Source organism: Aethalodelphis obliquidens, unplaced genomic scaffold (genome assembly GCF_003676395.1).
Source record: "Aethalodelphis obliquidens isolate GAN/ISIS:26980383/991018 unplaced genomic scaffold, ASM367639v1 scaffold48, whole genome shotgun sequence".
Lineage (NCBI taxonomy): Eukaryota > Metazoa > Chordata > Mammalia > Artiodactyla > Delphinidae > Aethalodelphis > Aethalodelphis obliquidens.
In genome coordinates, this window is record NW_020837992.1 from 8,620,793 (window position 1) to 8,641,648 (window position 20,856).

The 20,856-nt window shown below is 36.6% G+C and overlaps 1 protein-coding gene across 1 annotated transcript in view; it reads left to right on the plus strand.

Annotated features, from left to right (window-relative positions):
- Positions 1 to 20,856, plus strand: part of PPP2R5A (protein phosphatase 2 regulatory subunit B'alpha) — a 95,455-nt gene that overhangs the window by 37,985 nt on the left and 36,614 nt on the right. Inside the window, exons 2-3 of the mRNA XM_027082934.1 lie at positions 10,397 to 10,593; positions 13,274 to 13,375. Of these exons, the coding sequence (XP_026938735.1) occupies positions 10,397 to 10,593; positions 13,274 to 13,375 (299 nt within the window). The remainder of the gene's footprint in view (positions 1 to 10,396; positions 10,594 to 13,273; positions 13,376 to 20,856) is intronic.

The following is a 20,856-nucleotide window of genomic DNA, read 5'->3' on the forward strand; positions in this document are numbered from 1 at the left end:
GAGACTAAACAATATGTTACTAAATAACAAAGAGATCACTGAAGAAATCCATGAGGAAATCAAAAAATACCAAGAGACAAATGAAAATGAAAACACGATGATTCAAAACCTATGGGATGCAGCAAAAGTAGTTCTAAGAGGAAAGTTTATAGCTATACAAGCCTACCTCAAGAAATAAGAAAAATCTCAAAAAAAAATCTAACCTTACACCTAAAGGAACTAGAGAAAGAAGAACAGACAAAACCCAAAGTTAGTAGAAGGAAAGAAATCATAAAGATCAGAGCAGAAATAAATGAAATAGAAACAAAGAAAACAGTAGCAAAGATCAATAAAACTAAAAGCTGGTTCTTTGAGAAGATAAACAAAATTAATAAACCATTAGCCAGACTCATCAATAATAAGAGGGAGAGGACTCAATAAAATTAGAAAAGAAAAAGGAGAAGTTTCAATAGACACCACAGAAATACAAAGCATCCTAAGAGACTACTACAAGCAACTCTATGTCAATAAAATGGACAACCTGGAAGAAATGGGCAAATTCTTAGAAAGGTATAACCTTCCAAGACTGAACCACGAAGAAATAGAAAATATGAACAGACCAGTCACAAGTAATGAAATTGAAACTGTGATTAAAAATCTTCCAACAAACAAAAGTCCAGGACCAGATGGCTTCACAGGTAAATTCTATCAAACATTTAGAGAAGAGCTAACACCCATCCTTCTCAAACTCTTCCAAAACATTGCAGAGGAAGGAACACTCCCAAACTCATTCTATGAGGACACCATCACCCTGATACCAAAACCAGACAATGATACTACAAAAAAAGAAAATTACAGACCAGTATCACTGATGAATATGGATGTAAAAATCCTCAACAAAATACTAGCAAACAGACTCCAACAGCACATTAAAAGGATCATACATCATGGTCAAGTGGGATTTATCCCAGGGATGCAAGGATTCTTCAGTATACGCAAATCAATCAATGTGGTACACCATATTAACAAATTGAAGAATAAAAACCACATGATCATCTCAATAGATGCAGAGAAAGCTTTTGACAGAATTCAACACCCATTTATGATAAAAACTCTCCAGAAAGTGGGCATAGAGGGAACCTACCTCAACATAATAAAGGCCATACATGAGAAACCCACAGCAAACATCATTCTCAATGGTGAAAAACTGAAAGCATTTCCTCCAAGATCAAGAAAAAGACAAGGATGGCCACTCTCATCACTATTATTCAACATAGTTTTGGAAGTCCTAGCCACGGCAATCAGAGAAGAGAAAGAAATAAAAGGAATACAAATTGGAAAAGAAGAAGTAAAACTGTCACTGTTTGCAGATGACATGGTAGTATACATAGAGAATCCTAAAGATGCCACCAGAAAACTACTAGAGCTAATCAATGAATTTGGTAAAGTTGCAGGATACAAAATTAATGCACAGAAATCTCTTACAGTCCTATACACTAATGATGGAAAATCTGAAAGAGAAATTAAGGAAACACTCCCATTTACCACTGCAACAAAAAGAATAAAATACCTAAGAATAAACCTACCTAGGGAGACAAAACACCTGTATGCAGAAAACTATAAGACACTGATAAAAGAAATAAAAGATGATACAAACAGATGGAGAGATATACCATGTTCTTTGTTTGAAAGAATCAATATTGTGAAAATGACTATACTACCCAAAGCAATCTACAGATCAAATGCAATCCCTATCAAATTACCAATGGCATTTTTTACAGAACTAGAACAAAAACTCTTAAAATTTGTATGGAGACACAAAAGACCCCGAATAGCCAAAGCAGGCTTGAGGGGAAAAAACGGAGCTGGAGGAATCAATCTCCCTGACTTCAGACTATACTACAAAGCTACAGTAATCAAGAAAATATGGTACTGGCATAGAAACAGAAATGTAGATCAATGGAACAGGATAGAAAGCCCAGAGATAAACCCACGCACCTATGGTCAACTAATCTATGACAAAAGAGGCAAGGATATACAATGGAGGAAAGACAGTCTCTTCAATAAGTGGTGCTGGGAAAACTGGACAGCTATATGTAAAAGAATGAAATTAGAACACTCCCTAACACCATACACAAAAATAAACTCAAAATGGATTAGAGATCTAAATGTAAGATCGCACACTATAAAACTCTTAGAGGAAAATATAGGAAGAACACTCTTTGACATAAATCACAGCAAGATCTCTTTTGATTCACCTGTTAGTGTAATGGAAATAAAAACAAAAATAAACATATGGGACCTAATGAAACTTAAAAGCTTTGGCACAGCAAAGGAAACTGCAAACAAGACCAAAAGAGAACTGTCAAAATAGGAGAAAATATTTGGAAATGAATCAACAAAGGATTAACCTCTAAAATATATAAACAGCTCATGCAGTTCAATATTAAAAAAACAAACAACGCAATCCAAAAATGGGCAAAAGGCCTAAAATAGTCATTTCTCCAAAGAAGACATACCAATGGGCAAGGAGCACATGAAAAGCTGCTCAACATCACTAATTATTAGAGAAATGCAAGTGAAAACTACAATGAGGTATCACCTCACACCAGTTAGAATGGGCATCATCAGAAAATCTACAAACAGCAAATGCTGGACAGGGCGTGGACAAAAGAGAACCCTCTTGCACTGTTGGTGGGAATGTAAGTTGATACAGTCCCTGTGGGGAACAGTATGGAGGTTCCTTAAAAAACTAAAAATAGAATTACCATATGACCCAGCAATCCCACTACTGGGCATATACCCACAGAAAACCATAATTCAAAAAGACACATGCACCCCAATGTTCATTGCAGCACTATTTACACTTGCCAGGTCATGGAAGAAACCTAAATGCCCATCAACAGACAAATGGATAAAGAAGTGGTATGTATATACAATGGAATATTACTCAGCCATAAAAAGGAATGAAATTGGGTCATTTTTAGAGATGTGGATGGATCTAGATACTGTCATAGAGAGTGAAATAAGTCAGAAAGAGAAAAACAAATATTGTATATTAACACATATATGTGGAATCTAGAAAAATGGTACAGATGAACTGGTTTGCTGGGCAGAAATAGAGACACAGACGTAGAGAACAAATGTATGGACACCAAGGGGGGAAGTGGCGTGGGGTGGTGGTGGTGGGATGAACTGGGAGGTTGGGATTGACATGTATACACTAATATGTATAAAATGGATAACTAATAAGAACCTGCCCTATAAAAAAAAAAAAAGAATTCATCTTCCAGTCAGATTTTAACTATTATGTGTTTTGCAAACATATCTGTTCTTTAGATAATTCCTTGATTGTGTAGCTTTTCTTGCATCTTTAATACTTTACATGAAGAGCTTTTTATATTGGGGATTTAATAATATTTTTCAGAAGAGCACTTTTAGTAAATCCTTAGCTCTGATATTGTTAGTGAAGAGATGCATATAAATATGAATATAATATATTGGTGTTTCAGGTCTGTTACATTATATTCTTAAGTTGTGATTAGGTTTCTTTGAAGCAACATAAAGACTGAAGACATTTAAGATTGTTGAATATGCTATATTGTGATCATAAATGGTGGTCTGAATTGCTCCCAGGTCAATACTTAGGGGGAGGTCAAGGTATGCTAATAGGTTTATGTATAGGACTGGGTTTTTCTCTTTGCTTATTTATTTATTTATGTTTATTTTAATATTTATTTATTTGGTTGCTTGGGGTCTTAGTTGTGGCTTGCGGGGTCCTTAGTTACCGCACGTTGGCTCCTTAGTTGCGGCAGGCAGGCTTCTTAGTTGTTGTGGCATGCGAACTCTTAGTTGTGTCATGAATGTGGGACCTGGTTCCCTGATCAGGTATCGAACCAGGGCCCACTGCATTGGGAGTGCAGAGTCTTATCCACTGCGCTACCAGGAAGTCCCTCTCTTTATTTAAATGGCTGTCACCAGGATCTTAAATGCTCATCTCTTATTTGGTCATGATTCATATACACATTTTGGAAGAAATTAATATTTATTTGAAATAGGTACAGTGTCATCTTTACAAGAAGTCCAGATTTAAACTGCTCCAACAAAATTTTGGGGTCTCCTGTAATTAATTTCAGAGTGACTAGCAAATACTGTGTTGTACTTGGGGCATGTTGCAAAACAATTACATTGTCAGCATCCACCATTCCAGTTGCTATATGATGTAGCACTGTAAGGTATTATGAATTTTTCCTGTGAATTAGTGTGTTTCCAGGGGTATTTTTATTTTTGAACCTCTAAGTGGAATTCTGATGGATAACATCAGTTAATATTGCAGGGAGAATCCCAGGTGAGGAAGTTATCACTATAGGAATCAGAATGGATATTATTATCCACATGTGAGAATGGCAAATGGATAATCAACATAAGCCTAGTAAAAATAGCCAAGTAAAAACAGCATGTGACCTAACTGCCTAAAAGTAAGGCATTGCCATACTGAAACACCACTGAGTATGACAGACTTCATTTGCAAGCATGCTTGTAATGGGGAAGCTGAAGTATAAAGTGGTCAGTGTAGATACTGTCAGTGCTTTTTACATTTAGTGAACAGAATTTTTTTTTTTTTTTTTGGCTGCGTTGGGTCTTCATTGCTGTGCACGGACTTTCTCTAGTTGTGGCAAGTGAGTGCCACTCTTCGTTGCAGTGTGCGAGCTTCTCTTGTTGCGGAGCACAGGCTCTAGGTGCACAGGCTTCAGTAGTTGCAGCACGCAGGCCCAGTAATTGCAGCACATGGGTTTTAGGATGCGTGGGCTTCAGTAGTTGTGGTGCGTGGGCTCAGTAGTTGTGACTCACGGGCTCTAGAGTACAGGCTCAGTAGTTGTGGCACACGGGCTTAGTTGCTCCACGGCATGTGGGATCTTCCCGGGCCAGGGATCAAACCCGTGTCCCCTGCTTTGGCAGGCGGATTCTTAACCACTCCACCACCAGGGAATTCCCTAGTGAACAGAATTATTACCCATTCTTTTCCTCACAAAGTATTTATTATTCATATTTATGAAATATAGCCAGAATGTAGTCTGATCTTTTTTCAGCTTACTGAAATACATTTTTTGCTTTTTGTCTCTTTTTCTTATAAGAAAATTCTGAAAATTGATGTTTCAGAAAGGTGCCTAAGAGTTGGGATTAGGGGCTTCCCTGGTGGCGCAGTGGTTGAGGGTTCGCCTGCCAATGCAGGGGAAGCGGGTTTGTGCCCCGGTCCGGGAGGATCCCACGTGCCGCGGAGCGGCTGGGCCCGTGAGCCGTGGCCACTGAGCCTGCGCGTCTAGAGCCTGTGTTCCGCAGCGGGAGAGGCCACAACAGTGAGCCCGCGTACTGCAAAAAAAAAAAAGAGTTGCGATTATATTAAACATCGACAAGTGTGAAATATTTTATAATTTTTTAATGATGAAAACAATGATCTCATCTTTTCTTACTAGGGTAACCATTATAAAAATGTTTTCGATCTATATGAAAAGATTGCTTGTCTTGAACCTAGAAGTAGGCCAGCCAACAGTAGGCGACAGGAGCATTCTCTTCTCTCACTTAACCTTTTACAATCTGATCACCTCTTCCACCGCTGTTTTACCTTAGTTGCCAAGCAACTCAACACAAAGTGATTAAATATAGCAGTCAAATACCTTGTAATATCTATAGCTTTCCTGCTTTTAATTAATCCTGATTTTATTTTTAATTGTTCTCCTTATATTTAATCTTGTAAGTGCTCTCAAATTCTTTTTGACTCCAGGTTATATAGAGAATAGATTGTGTGTGTATATGTGTGTGTGTGTGTGTGTGTGTGTGTGTGTATGGTAAAGAACCATACCTTTTACATTTGTTTATCGCCTGATAGCATTATTTTTTAATGTTTTGTATCTTGTCTTCCCAACCTGCTTCTAAGCTCTTGAAGGCAGGAAATCATCTCTAACTTTCAAAACTAACCTTAAAGGACTGCTTTGACAGTTAAATAAATAGACATAGGAAACAGAGTTGTATTTGGCATGAAGGAAGCGCTAATGTTCGCAGCATTATGTTTTATTATGTAGCACAGTAGACTGTTCAATAGAACATGTACTACCTACAGGAGGGGTTAGGTAGGAAAAGATTTTTCTATTCCCTAATACCTAAAAATAATTGTGGTTTGGACATTTCTGTTTCAACTCAGAGCCAAAGGAGTTGAAATGTTAACTGCTTTCTAAATATATCTAATGTTTGGGAAAATCCAGATGTGACCTGTTCCATCCAAATATTAGGTAATGCTGGGATATAATTCTGGAGGAGAAAGCAACTTCAAAGAAATCTTTAGGCTAAGTAGCGGATTACTGAATGGAGAAGCTATGAAAAACATTAATTTCTTCCCAAGGAGACTCAAGAGTTAGGTGCCCAGAAAGAGAAACTTCCTAAAGAAAAGAAGGAAGAAAAAAGAAAAAGAAACTTCCTTTTTATATATAACATGTTCCTGAATCTACTGTTTGTCAGTCTTGAAAATCATTTTCTGTCTTCTAACATGTTAGCTGTAGGCTACTAGCCTGTGGTGAGAAAAATGCCTTCCATTTGTATCTACTTTGACATATATGCACTCACCTTCATGATCATTATCTCATTTAATCCATTTAAATCAACCATCAAGGTAGGGTATTGATAAAAATGGTCATTGTTATAAATTCTTAAGCATAGATATGATGTAATAATTCACTATTTATGCCAGCTTTGATATGCAGCCTCTTTTCCTTGTTCTATAGCCTAATTTAACAGTGCATAATCTTATTCTTCAAATTCAGAGTTTTTTCTACCATCAAATACACATTTGTTGGCTCCTTATATACCCTATGCTAGAAGTAAAAGAGATAAAAAGGGAAGCCTGCTCAGTGAATGATCCTTGCCCTTGAGGAACCTGAATTCTTTTGATGAGTGCTAAAAGAAATATTCATTAAATACAGGCCCAAAGTTAATGCATGCTCAAGTGTATGGTTGAGATTGTATTATAGATGTCCAGAGAAGGGAGGGATCAGTTTACCCTGACCTACCTAAGGGAAATTTGGTGGAGAATGTGAGATTTCAGTTTATTCTTTTTTATTTTATTTTTTTTTGCGGTATGTGGGCCTCTCACTGTTGTGGCCTCTCCTGTTGTGGAGCACAGGCTCTGGACGCGCAGGCTCAGCGGCCATAGCTCACGGGCCCAGCCGCTCCGCGGCATGTGGGATCTTCCCGGACTGGGGCACGAACCCGTGTGCCCTGCATGGGCAGGCGGACTCTGAACCACTGCGCCACCAGGGAAGCCCTCAGTTTATTCTTAAAGGGTGAGTAGGATTTGGAAACATAGGGGAGGAATCTGGTAAGGTATTTCAGGTAGGGAAGAGTCTGAACAAAGATATGGCCTTTGGAGAACAGAGAGAGGAGTGATTTCACATAGAGAAGGTGGTTTGGAGGCGGAAGGAGAGAATAGCGCTGGCTATCTAAGGTGATCTCTGATTGAACTGGGATATTGTATGAGTTTGTATTTTTTTAGCATAAGGAAAAAAAGGTTAAAAATATTTTAAGGGGCTTCCCTGGTGGCGCAGTGGTTGAGAGTCTGCCTGCTGATGCAGGGGACACGGGTTCGAGCCCCGGTCTGAGAGGATCCCACATGTCGCGGAGCAACTAGGCCCGTGAGCCACAACTACTGAGCCTGCGCGTCTGGAGCCTGTGCTCTGCAACAAGAGAGGCTGCGATAGTGAGAGGCCCGCGCACTGCGATGAAGAGCGGCCCCCGCCTTGCCGCAACTAGAGAAAGCCCTCACACAGAAATGAAGACCCAACACAGCCAAAATAAATACATACATAAATAAATAAGTAAAAAAAAATTTTTTTTTAACTCTCTTAAACTGAGTTACATTCTAAAGGTATGGCACCTATTTCCCCAAACCATCATTATAATGGAATTAAACTATATATAAAGATATATGTTATAATAGACAGTATAAAGCTATACAATAAGGATGTAGATATATTTATAAATAGATAGAGTTATTACTGAGTAATGGAGAGAACTATGGGGATTTCTTGTACAGTGTGAGTTGAGAAGGATTCTTACAGCCCAAATTATTACCCACTTCTCTAATGTGTAATACATACCCAATCTAATAAGTTTAGCCTGATTAGGACGCTTACAAAAAGGACAGGTGTCCATCTGCTAGTTTTTCAAGCCAAGTATTTGTATTAAGCAGACGTCTGTTTAGTAATTGAAATAAACTAAATACCAATCTTAAGTGGATACCTTTTTAACTTTAAGGGAGAAAACCCCAAGAGAATTTAAGAAAAAGGCCATTTAAGATACAGCTAACGTCTCAGGAAATGAGCACATTCTACTTAGAATAACTGATGGTCGTTTTGGGATGAACTAGTATAGTGAATTATGACTGGTAAGATTATATGCAGTATGTATGCCGGATGGTGCTTCACTCTCACCCGCAGTAGAATGAGGTTTAATAAACTTCTGGGTAAAGATAACTGTTTAACAAATTACTTGGTATTGAAAGTAGTTGCAGATTTAATGGTCTTTTTTTTAAAAGGATACATAAAAATGTTCCCACAAAAGAACAGTTCAAATAAAGGTGTTCTTGAATCAAAAACTTTATGGAAGTGATCATCAAAAATGTCATGTACTCTGTCAATATTACATGAACTCTGACGCCTATCTTAGGATTGTAGACCTTGGCTTTCATGTAGCAGAGAGCCATTATTGATTTTGGAACATAGAGTGTTATGCAAATTCTTTATAAGTGTGGCACTACCACAGAAGAAGTTTCTGCTGGCATAGCCATAAATGGGTTGCAGCAAATTCAAAATTTTTTTAGAATCTTTATATTTTTACTTCAAAAGTCATGTGAATTTTGTTGTTCTTTATAATATATCTATGTTTGTTTTTTTTGTAAATATTATGTTTCAAGTTATTGAACAAAATTGACTAATCAAAAGGATATGCTGTATTTGTCTTTTTTGTGTGAGTGGGCTTAGGATATCTTACCTGCTATATTTTAGCAGTACCTTATCTAGCTCAGCTTTTTAAGGACAGCACTTGAATATAGCTGCAAAGTAATTTCACTTGGCTTCCTACCCCAGAGGAATTAAAAAGCATGGGCATCCTTGGTTAGGTTATCATCTTTATGAAGATTTCTACCTCTATCTTTATATAAAGCAGGCATTGGTTTTGAATGAAGGAATACTGTTGTATACTATGAGCTCAGTATCAGAATACATGATTTTTAAACATTTAATCTCAGTAGTTCAAGAAACAAATAATTGAGCTGAATAACTGAAGGTCCTTGTTTATAGATTTGAAATTCAGAAGTGAAATTTCATTACTTTTTGAATGTTGCAAACAAAAAGATTTAATACATTTGTTAGAATCAAATGATTATAATGTGCCCATATTTTTGTACTCAGTAGAAGATAAAACAATAAACATTTACTGAATGCATGTTGTGTGGCAGGTACTGTGCTAGATAATGAGAGGGCGGAGGGAGGGGAAGAGAGAGAGAAAGAAAGGGAGAACACTTGTTTCCTGTCTTTGGGGGCCTCGTAATCTAAGAGTATAATACATGTAAAATATAACTGCCATATCGCACAGTAAATACTACAATAGAGATAGCACCTAAGATACATTTGGGTCAGTGTGGATTAACCAACCAATTTAGCTTCAGTGCCATAGAGAAAGCTTCTGAGAGTGGAATATGCTTATGCTGAAACTTAATAAATGGGGAGAGTTCTCAGGGTGGAAATGTGGGAAAAGGGCATTCCAGGCAGAGGAAACAGTGTAAAATCTTCAGGAAATTGCAGAGAGCATGGTTTAACTAAAGTGAAGGTACATGCTAGATAGTGTTGAGAGATGACTCTTGGCCGTAGGCAGCTTCATTTTGTATACAATCCTAAGGAGTTTGAACGTCATTCTGTAATTTTTGGAGGATCATTGAAAAGTATTGAGTATGATCAGAATGATTCTCATTTTAGCAAGATTTTAGCTTTTGAAGTAGCTTAGAGGATAAATCAGGAATCGCAGGTTATGGCCCCAGGCAAGAGAAGCAGTTAGGATGTCATTGCTGTAGTCTAAATGATGAATGTGAGGGCCGTTAAAGTGGCAGAGGGAATGACAAGAAAAGGATAGATTCCAGATAAGTTAAAGAAACGGAATCAATAACATTTAATGATTGATTGTGGGTAGTGAGAGAGGAGGAAGATAGAAATTCATGTCTGGCGTGAATAATGGGATTAGATGGGTAAATTTCTCACTAGATTTTTGAGAGAAGTTTTACTTTATGTACGTGAATAGCTTCTACAAAATTGGCAAACATGAAGGTAACTTCTGAGTAGGTCATTTCTAAGTTTCTCTTTATTTTTATTTACAGATGCCACTTCAAATGAACAACAAGAGCTTTTCTGTCAGAAGCTGCAGCAGTGTTGCATACTCTTTGATTTCATGGACTCTGTTTCAGACTTGAAGAGCAAAGAAGTTAAAAGAGCAACATTGAATGAACTGGTTGAGTATGTTTCAACTAATCGTGGTGTAATTGTTGAATCAGCGTATTCTGATATAGTAAAAATGGTAAGCCTCTAGACTTAAGTTCCTCAGATTTATATAAATTCAAGTAAGATCTGAGGTGTAATTATGATTTAATGAGACTGATTTTTAATAAATATACAATAATTAATGTGCTCAAAAGAATGTTTTTTTTAAATAGTCCATTTGAAAGATTATCCATCCATTCCAATGATGGTGTCATTGCTTTATAATAGTTTGGGAATTCAATAGCCACAATGGCTGGTGGCTACCACATTGGATAGTGCATATCTAGAGCTTAGAAGAAAGATATAAGCTCAAGATAATACAGATTGATAGATAATTAACATGCAGCTGAATAGCTGTGGAGAAAGAACATCTAAAGGGGGAAGAAAAGACCAATGAAAAACTATGGGGCGCTCAGCAGTGGATAAGGGAGTCAGGTCTAAAATAAATCTTATTTAGGACATTTTGATATCATATATGTAGATTCTATAACACTGAATTTTAATCAAAACGTGGGACCTTTAAGAAGTTAAATGATGTAAACAAAAGTTTGAAATATCTGCTGTGAAAAGTATTGAAGTAAGGTTGTTTAGGATACTGTTTATTAATTATTTAACCATATTCTCCATCAAACTGTAGAAATTTGTTTCAGACTTGTGGTTTTTGTATTTTGGTGCATAACAAAATACAAAAAATTCATTTGAAATAATTAGAGTCACTGAGTACACAGTTTAAGCTTAAATGTTGGTTATAGAAGGTTATAGCAAGTATAATCTAAGCTATAAACTATACAATTTAGTTGCCTTAATTTCTTTCCCTGTGCCTGATATATGTTCTGGGGGAAGAGCAAAATGTGCAGGAAAGTTAAATTTGACCCTAATATACTAGCTGAGTTTTCTTTCATCATATTGTACTAGAAGACCAGTTAAAAGGACTTAGGACATTTTGATTCGTTTTTTTCTTTTTAAAAAACAAAATAAAAGCCTTAAGATTTTTTTAAAGATTAGCTCTAGAGAGAACATTAATCAAAATGAAATTAGCTTCCTCAATTCCACAGATAATTAAAAGAGACAGTTTGAGAATATAAGTATTGATTATTGATAGACTTTGTATTTTGTTCTTTGTTTTGTGTTGGTCATTAAAAAATGTTCAGGGGGAAAATGCAATATTTCCACTTTATTGATTTCAAATGGTTTGTATTCAGGAATTTTGAAAATCCTAGGGAAGATATTTTTATTTCTCTAAAGTTGTTGCCTCAGATATTGAAAGTACTCAAATATTTGAGTCAAGTTATTTTGTAATTTTCTATTTACTAATAAATTCTGAGATTTAATTTCTTTCCCCAAGTAAAAAGATGTGTTTGTTTTGTCCTTTTTTTTTTTTTTTTTAACTTCTGGGTACTTAATTTCTAGATAAGAAGCCAACTCACCCGCTTAGTTCTTTAAAGCTCTTCTGTGTATTTGCTGTATACAGTTAATTTTATTGGTGGCTACAAGGTTTAACTTTTACTACCAACAATAATAAGTATGATTTCAAAGGCAAATTATGCCCTCCTATGGGATATATTTCCTTTTCAAGTTCTATCTGTGACTTTCTGCCACTCTGTGAAATTGATATTTATCAAACTATTTATTGGCTCTGCCTTCATATACTGGCTTTGAGTTCTAGCAAATCAAATTCTGGATTATAACTTTCTAAGTCTTATGGTTATAATAATTGACTGTTAGCAGTTATTTGGATTACCATAGATGCTACTTCGTAAGAATGGTTGGGAATTTGCTTGCACCACCAAACAACGCTTGTCTCATCCTCTGTTCCCCAAATAATTTATCTTAAATGACCAACCCCTCAAAATTAGGGCCTTACATGTTTACTAAACCATTTGGTCTGTCAGTCTGTTCATCATTCTTCAACGAATTTTGAGTTGGGCTCACAATCCATCCTTTGCTAGAGAAAAAGGATATGTAGAAAAAGGATATGTACTTTGGTACTAAGACAGACAATGTGAAAGATGAAGTTATAACCTAAAATGAAGACTCTGAAATGAAGAGTCTCAAAGCATATCCTTATTTCAGAGAGATTAATATTTTTTTTAAAAAAATGCTCAGAGTTAATGAAATACAGTAAATTAAGTCATCATGGGGTATTATAACTATGTCTGTAATGGCAGTGAATAACTATGTCTGTAATGACAGTGAAAGTATTCTACCCCCATCCTCCTCTTTAGCGTGATGTGTATGTGTAAGAGATATTTTACCAAACTCTTGGGTTATAAGGTAAGTAAATGGCTGGGTTAGAATATGGGGGGAGTTGTGGAAAGATGAAAATAATCAAGTTAGGGATAGGGAGAGTTAGGAACTTTATGCTCCGCCCCCCCCCCCCCCGTTCCCCCACATCCCCCTTTTTTTTTTTTTTTTTTTAAAGCAAAACTTGGAAAGAAAAACTTGTGATTTAAGGAAGAGGAGTCTAGAGGTAATCTGTATGAAGTTTGATATCTATAGAAGTCAGAATTATGGGACAGAGAAAAGAGAGAAACAAATGGCTGCCTTCATATCTTGAAGAGATTTATAGGTTTTGAACTAAGCTTACAGCCACAACTTAACCTTTTTCTTAAATCAAGTTATCTTAAAAATATTTCATTTTGCATTTTTTAATTCCATTAAGCAACAAAAACATATGTTTATTTAGAACATGAATCTAAATTTATTTTTCTTTACAGATCAGTGCTAACATCTTCCGAACTCTTCCTCCAAGTGATAATCCAGATTTTGATCCAGAAGAGGATGAGCCCACACTTGAGGCCTCTTGGCCTCACATACAAGTATGGAACATAACTTTGTATTGACAATTTTTACATTTATGATATTCTGCTGAAATCACAGAACTCTGTTTTAGACCTGAGTGTCTATTTAAAGTACTTGACTTTTTTTTTTTTTTTTTTTTTTTTGCGGTATGTGGGCCTCTCACTGTTTTGGCCTCTCCCGTTGTGGAGCACAGGCTCCGGACGCGCAGGCTCAGCAACCATGGCTCACGGGCCTAGCCGCTCTGCGGCATGTGGGATCTTCCTGGACCGGGGCACGAACCCGCGTCCCCTGCATTGGCAGGCGGACTCTCAACCACTGCGCCACCAGGGAAGCCCTAAAGTACTTGACTTTTAATTTGTTTTCTTAACATTTTCTTTTCTCAAAATATTGCTTTTCACTTTTTTTATTGTGGTAAAATACACTTAACATTTACCATTTAAACCATTTTAAAGTGTATTCTGTAGCATTAAGTGCATTTTTAATGCTATGCAACCATCACTACTATCTAGTTCCATAACCTTTTCATCACCCCAAATGGAAACCCCCTTGTCATTAACAGTCACTTTCCATTCTCCCACCCCCACAGTCCCTGGCAGCTTTTCATCCACATTCTGTCTCTATGGATTTGGTTGTCCTGGATATTTAATATAAATGGAGTCATATAATATGTGGCCTTTTGTGTTTGGGTTCTTTCACTTAACATTTTCAGGGTTTATCAATATTGTAATGTGTATCAATATGTCATTCCTTTTAATGGCCGAATAATATTCCATTGTATGGACATACCACATTTTGTTTATCCATTAATCAGTAGATGGACATTTGGATGGTTTCCACCTTTTGGGTGTTGTGATTAGAGCTGTTAAGAATGTTACACATTCATGTACAAGTTTTTGTTTAACATCTGTTTCCCATAGATTTTGATATGTTGTGTTTTTGTTTTCATTCATTTCAAAATATTTTCTGATTTCCTCTGTGATTTATTTGGCCCATTAGTTATTTAGGAATGTGTTTAATTTCTACATATTTGTGACTCCCAGATTTCTTTCTGTTACTGATTTATAATTTTATTCCATTGTGGTTGTAGAATATACTTTGAAGTTTTCAATCCTTTTAAATTTATTGAGGCTTCTTTTTATGGTCTAGCATATGGTTTATCATGGAGAATGTTTCATGTGTACTTGAGAAGACCACGTATACTGTTGTTGTTGGGTGGTGTGTTGTGTTGAAATCTCTTAGATCTACTTGGTTGTTTAAGTCTTCTGTTTCTTTGTTGATGTTCTGTCTAGTTCTGTCCATTATTGAAAGTGAGATATTGAAGTCTCCAACTATTGTTGTTGAATTGTCCATTCTCTCTTCAGTTCTGTCAGTTTTTGCTTCAGGAATTTTTGGGGCCCTATTGTTAGCTGCATATGTGTATAATTGTTTTATCTTCCTCTTGGATATGTCCCTTATCATTATAACTCTAATAACAGTTTTTGTGTTAAAGTTCATTTTTTCTGATATTTACTGTCTAACTGCCACTGTCTAACTCTCTTTTGGTTACTGTTTGCATGATATGTCTTTTCCATACATTTACTTCTTATCTGTTTGTTTCTTTGAATCTAAATTGTGTTTTTTGGGAATTCCCTTGTGGTCCAGTGGTTAGGACTCTCCACTTTCACTGCTGAGGGCCTGGGTTCATTCCCTGGTCAGGGAACTAAGATCCTGCAAGCTGCACAGCATGGCAAATAAATAAATAGTGTTTCTTGTAAGCAGCACGTAGTTGGAACCCGTTTTTTGTTTGTTTTTTTCTTTTAATCAATTTTGACTGTCTGCCTTTTGAGCAGTATTTAATCCATTTACATTTAATGTAATTACTGATAAGGTAGAATTTATGTCTTCCATTTTGCTGTTTTATGTCTTATATCTTTTTTGTTCCTCTATTCCTCCATTATTACCTTTTGTATTAAATAAGTATTTTCTAGTGTACCATTTTAATTCGCTTGTTTCTTTAACTATATTTTTTTGAGTTACTGTCTTAGTAGTTACCCTAGGGATTACAATTAGCATCTTAAAACGATCTAGTTTGGTTGAATACTAACTTAATTTTAGTAGTATACAAAATTTTGGTCCAGTATACCTCCATTCCCTCCCCCTTCCTTTGTGGTATTACTGTCATAAAAATTAGATCTTTATGCAGACATAAAATAGCATCTTATTACACTTCACTTTATTGCACTTTGCAGATATTGCATTTTTTACAAATTGAAGGTTTGTGGCAATCCTGTGTTGAACAAGACTATCAGAACCATTTTCCAACAGCATTTGCTTACTTCATGTCTCAGTGTCACATTTTGATAATTCTTGGAATACTTCAGACTTTTACATTGTTATATTTTTTTATGGTGATCAGTGATCTTTGATGTTATTATTGCAAAAAGATTACAACTTCCTGAAGACTCAGATGATGGTTAGCATTTTTTAGCAATAAAGTATTTTTAAATTAAGGTATGTACACTTTTTTTAAACATAATGCTATTGCATACTTAAGAGACTATAGTGTACACATAACTTTTATATGCATTGGGAAACCAAAAAAAATAATGTGACTTGCTTTAGTGCAATATTTGCTTTATTATGGTGGTCTGGAACCAAACCTGCAATATCTCCAAGGTATGCTTATACATTGTACACCCATCAACACAGTTTTGTAATTATTGCTTTATGTGGTTGTCTTGTAAAGCAGGAGAACAAAAGAGTTATAAATAAAAGTACATTTATACTGTCTTTTATATTTACCTATGTAGTTACCTTTACCTCTTTATTTCTTCCAGTGGATTCAAGTTATATATGGTGTCCTTTCATTTAAGCCTGAAGGATTCCTTTTAGTATTTCCTGTAAGGCACAATAGTATTTCCTATTTGTCAGTTGATCTGGGAATCTCTTAATTTTCCCTTCATTTTTGAAGGAGAGTTTTGCTGGATATAGAATTCTTGACTAACTGCCTTTTTCCTTCAACACTTTGAAGGTGTCATCCTATTGGTGCTCTGGTGTCCATGGTTTTCTTTTGACAAGTCAGTTATTAATCATATTTAGGATCTGATGTATGTGATAAGTTATTTATTTCTTGCTGCTTTGAAAATTTTCTTTGTCTTTAACTTTCTGTCTGTTTGATTATGATGTCTCTAGATATGCATCTCTTTGACTATTCTAGTTGGACTTCAGTGAGCTCCACTTAATAGTTCATTGTATAAATTAATACTTTTCATCAAATTTGGGTTGTTTTTAGCTATTTCTTCAGCTATTTTTGTTCATCTTTCTCCTCTCCCTCTGAGACTCCCATTATGTATATCTTCATATGATTGATGGTATCCCATAGGTCTCTGAAGCTCTGTTCATTTTGTGTTCAATCTTTCTTTCTATACCTCAAACTAGATAATCTCTATTGACCTTTCTTCTGCCAGCTCAAACTGTTTTTCATTGTTTTTTGTGAGACAGCAAATTTACTGAAGTCCTCACTCTGCCATTGCAAAAGTCCATCTCTGTAGCACATTTTTTTAGTTGAGACTGAGGGAGGGATAGTCTTCTTGCCCTAATGCCACTGTGTGACAACTCACTCCTCATAATTATTGGAAAATTGGTAATAAAAATTTATTATATAGATTGGTTCAAGATGGTGGAGTGGAAGGACGTGGTCTCACTCCCTCTTGCAAGAGCACTGGAATCAAAACTAACTGCTGAACAGTCATCGACAGGAAGACACTGGAACTCACCAAAAAAGATACCCCACATCCAAAGACAAAGGAGAAGCCACAATGAGACAGTAGGGGCACAATCACAATAAAATCAAATCCCATAACTGCTGGGTGGGTGACTCACAAACTGGAGAACACTTATACCACAGAAGTCCACCCACTGGAGTGAAGGTTCTGAGCCCCACGTCAGGCTTCCCAACCTGGGGGTCCAGCAACGGGAGGAGGAATTCCTAGAGAATCATACTTTGAAGGCTAGCAAGATTTGATTGCAGGACTTCGACAAGACTAGGGGAAACAGAGACTCCACTCTTGGAGGGCACACACAAAGTAGTGTGTGCATTGGGACCCAGGGGAAGGAGCAGTGACCCCATAAGAGACTGAACCAGACCTACCTGCTAGTGTTGGAGGGTCTCCTGCAGAGGCCGGGGGTGGCTGTGTCTCACCGTGAGGACAAGCACACTGGTAGCAGAAGTTCTTGGCAGTACTCGTTGGCGTGAGCCCTCCCAGTGTCCACCATTAACCCCACCAGAGAGGTAGGCTGGTAGGCTCCAGTGTTGGGTCTCCTCAGACCAAACAACCAACAAGGAGGGAACTCAGCCCTACCCATCAGCAGACAAGCAGATTAAAGTTTTACTGAGCTCTGCCCACCAGAGCAACAGCCAGCTCTACCCACCACCAGTCCCTCCCTTCAGGAAACTTGCACAAGCCTCTTAGATAGCCTCATCCACCAGAGGGCAGACAGCAGAAGCAAGAAGAACTACAATCCTGCAGGCTGTGGAACAAAAATCACATTCACAGAAAGACAGACAAGATGAAAAGGCAGAGAGCTATGTACCAGATGAAGGAAGAAGATAAAATACCATAAAAACAACTAAATGAAGTGGAGATAGGCAACCTTCCAGAAAAGGAATTCAGAATAATGATAGTGAAGATGATCCAGGACCTCAGAAAAAGAATGGAGGCAAAGATCGAGAAGCTGCAAGAAATGTTTAACAAAGACCTAGAAGAATTGAAGAACAAACACCTAGAAGAATTAAAAAACAAACAGAGATGAACAATACAGTAAGTGAAATGAAAAATACACTAGAAGGAATCAATAGCAGAATAACTGAGGCAGAAGAACGGATAAGTGACGTGGAAGACAGAATGGTGGAATTCACTGCTGTGGAACAGACGAAAGATAAAAGAATGAAAAGAAATGAAGACAGCCTACGAGACCTCTGGGACAACATTAAACACAACAGCATTCGCATTATAGGGGTCCCAGAAGGAGAAGAGAGAAAGGACCCAAGAAAATATTTGAAGAGATTATAGTCTAAAACTTCTCTAACATGGGAAAGGAAATAGCCGCCCAAGTCCAGGAAGCACAGAGAGTCCCAGGCAGGACAAACCCAAGGAGAAACACGCTGAGACACATAGTAATCAAATTGACAAAAATTAAAGGCAAAGAAATATCATTGAAAGCAACAAGGGAAAAAATGACAAATAACATACAAGGCACCTCCCATAAGGTTAACAGCTGGTTTTTCAGAAGAAACTCTACAAGCCAGAAGGCAGTGGCTTTATATATTTAAAGTGATGAAAGGGAAGGGATTTAAAGGGATGAAAGGGAACCTACAACCAAGATTACTCTACACAGCAAGGATCTCATTCAGATTCAACAGAGAAATCAAAAGCTTTACAGAAAAGCAAAAGCTGGGAGAATTCAGCACCATCAAACGAGCTCTACAACAAATGCGAAAAGAACTTCTTTAAGTGGGAAACACAAGAGAAGAAAAGGACCTACAAAAACAAACCCAAAACAAGAGAATGGTAGTAGTAACATACATATCGGTAATTACCTTAAACGTGAATGGATTAAGTGCTCCAACCAAAAGACACAGGCTTGCTGAATGCATACAAAAACAAGACCCCATCTATATGCTGTCTACAACGACCCACTTCAGACCTAGGGACACATACAGACTGAAAGTGAGAGGATGAAAAAACATATTCCATGCAAATGGAAATCAAAAGAAAGCTGGAGTAGCAATACTCATATCAGATAAAATAGACTTTAAAATAAAGAATGTTATAAGAGATGAGGAAGAACACTACATAATGATCAAGGGATCAATCCAAGAAGACGATATAACAATTATAAATATATATGCACCCAACATAGGAACACCTTAATACACAAGGCAACTGCTAACAGCTCTAAAAGAGGAAATCGACAGTAACACAATAATAGTGGGGGACGTTAACCCCTCACTTACACCAACGGACAGATCATCCAAAATGAAAATTAATAAGGAAACACAAGCTTTAAATGACACAATAGACCAGATAGATTTAATTGATATTTATAGGACATTCCATCCAAAAACAGCAGATTACACTTTCTTCTCAAGTGCGCACGGAACATTCTCAAGGATAGATCACATCTTGGGCCACAAAACAAGCCTCAGTAAATTTAAGAAAATTGAAATCATATCAAGCATTTTTTCTGACCACAACGCTATGAGATTAGAAATCAGTTACAGAGAAAAAAACATAAAAAACACAAACACATGGAGGCTAAACAATACGTTACTAAATAACCAAGAGATCACTGAAGAAATCAAAGAGGAAATCAAAAAATACCTAGAGACAAACGGCAATGAAAACATGACGATCCAAAACCTATGGGATGCAGCAAAAGCAGTTCAAAGAGGGAAGTTTATAGCAATACAAGCCTACCTCAAGAAATAAGAAAAATCTCAAATAAACAATCTAACCTTACACCTGAAGGACTAGAGAAAGAAGAACAGACAAAACCCAAAGTTAGTAGAAGGAAAGAAACCATAAAGATCAGAGCAGAAATAAATGAAATAGAAACAAAGAAAACAGTAGCAAAGATCAATAAAACTAAAAGCTGGTTCTTTGAGAAGATAAACAAAATTGATAAACCATTAACCAGGCTCATCAAGAAAAGAGGGAGAGGACTCAAATCAATAAAATTAGAAATGAAAAGGAGAAGTTACAACAGACACTGCAGAAATACAAAGCATCCTAAGAGACTACTACAAGCAACTCTATGCCAATAAAATGGAAGAAATGGACAAATGCTTAGAAAGGTATAACCTTCCAAGGCTGAACCACGAAGAAATAGAAAATATGAACAGACCAGTCACAAGTAATGAAATTGAAACTGTGATTAAAAATCTTCCAACAAACAAAAGTCCAGGACCAGATGGCTTCACAGGTGAATTCTATCAAACATTTAGAGAAGAGCTAACACCCATCCTTCTCAAACTCTTCCAAAACATTGCAGAGGAAGGAACACTCCCAAACTCATTCTATGAGGACACCATCACCCTGATACCAAAACCAGACAAAGATACTACAAAAAAAAGAAAATTACAGACCAGTATCACTGATGAATATGGATGTAAAAATCCTCAACAAAATACTAGCAAACAGAATCCAACAACACAATAAAAGACTCATACACCGTGATCAAGTGGGATTTATCCCAGAGATGCAAGGATTCTTTAATATACGCAAATCAATCAGTGTGGTACACCATATTAACAAATTGAAGAATAAAAACAATATGATCATCTCAATAGATGCAGAAAAAGCTTTTGACAAAATTCAACACCTATTTATGATAAAAACTCTCCAGAAAGTGGGCATAGAGGGAACCTACCTCAACATAATAAAGGCCATATACAACAAACCCACAGCAAACATCATTCTCAATGGTGAAAAACTGAAAGCATTTCTTCTAAGATCAG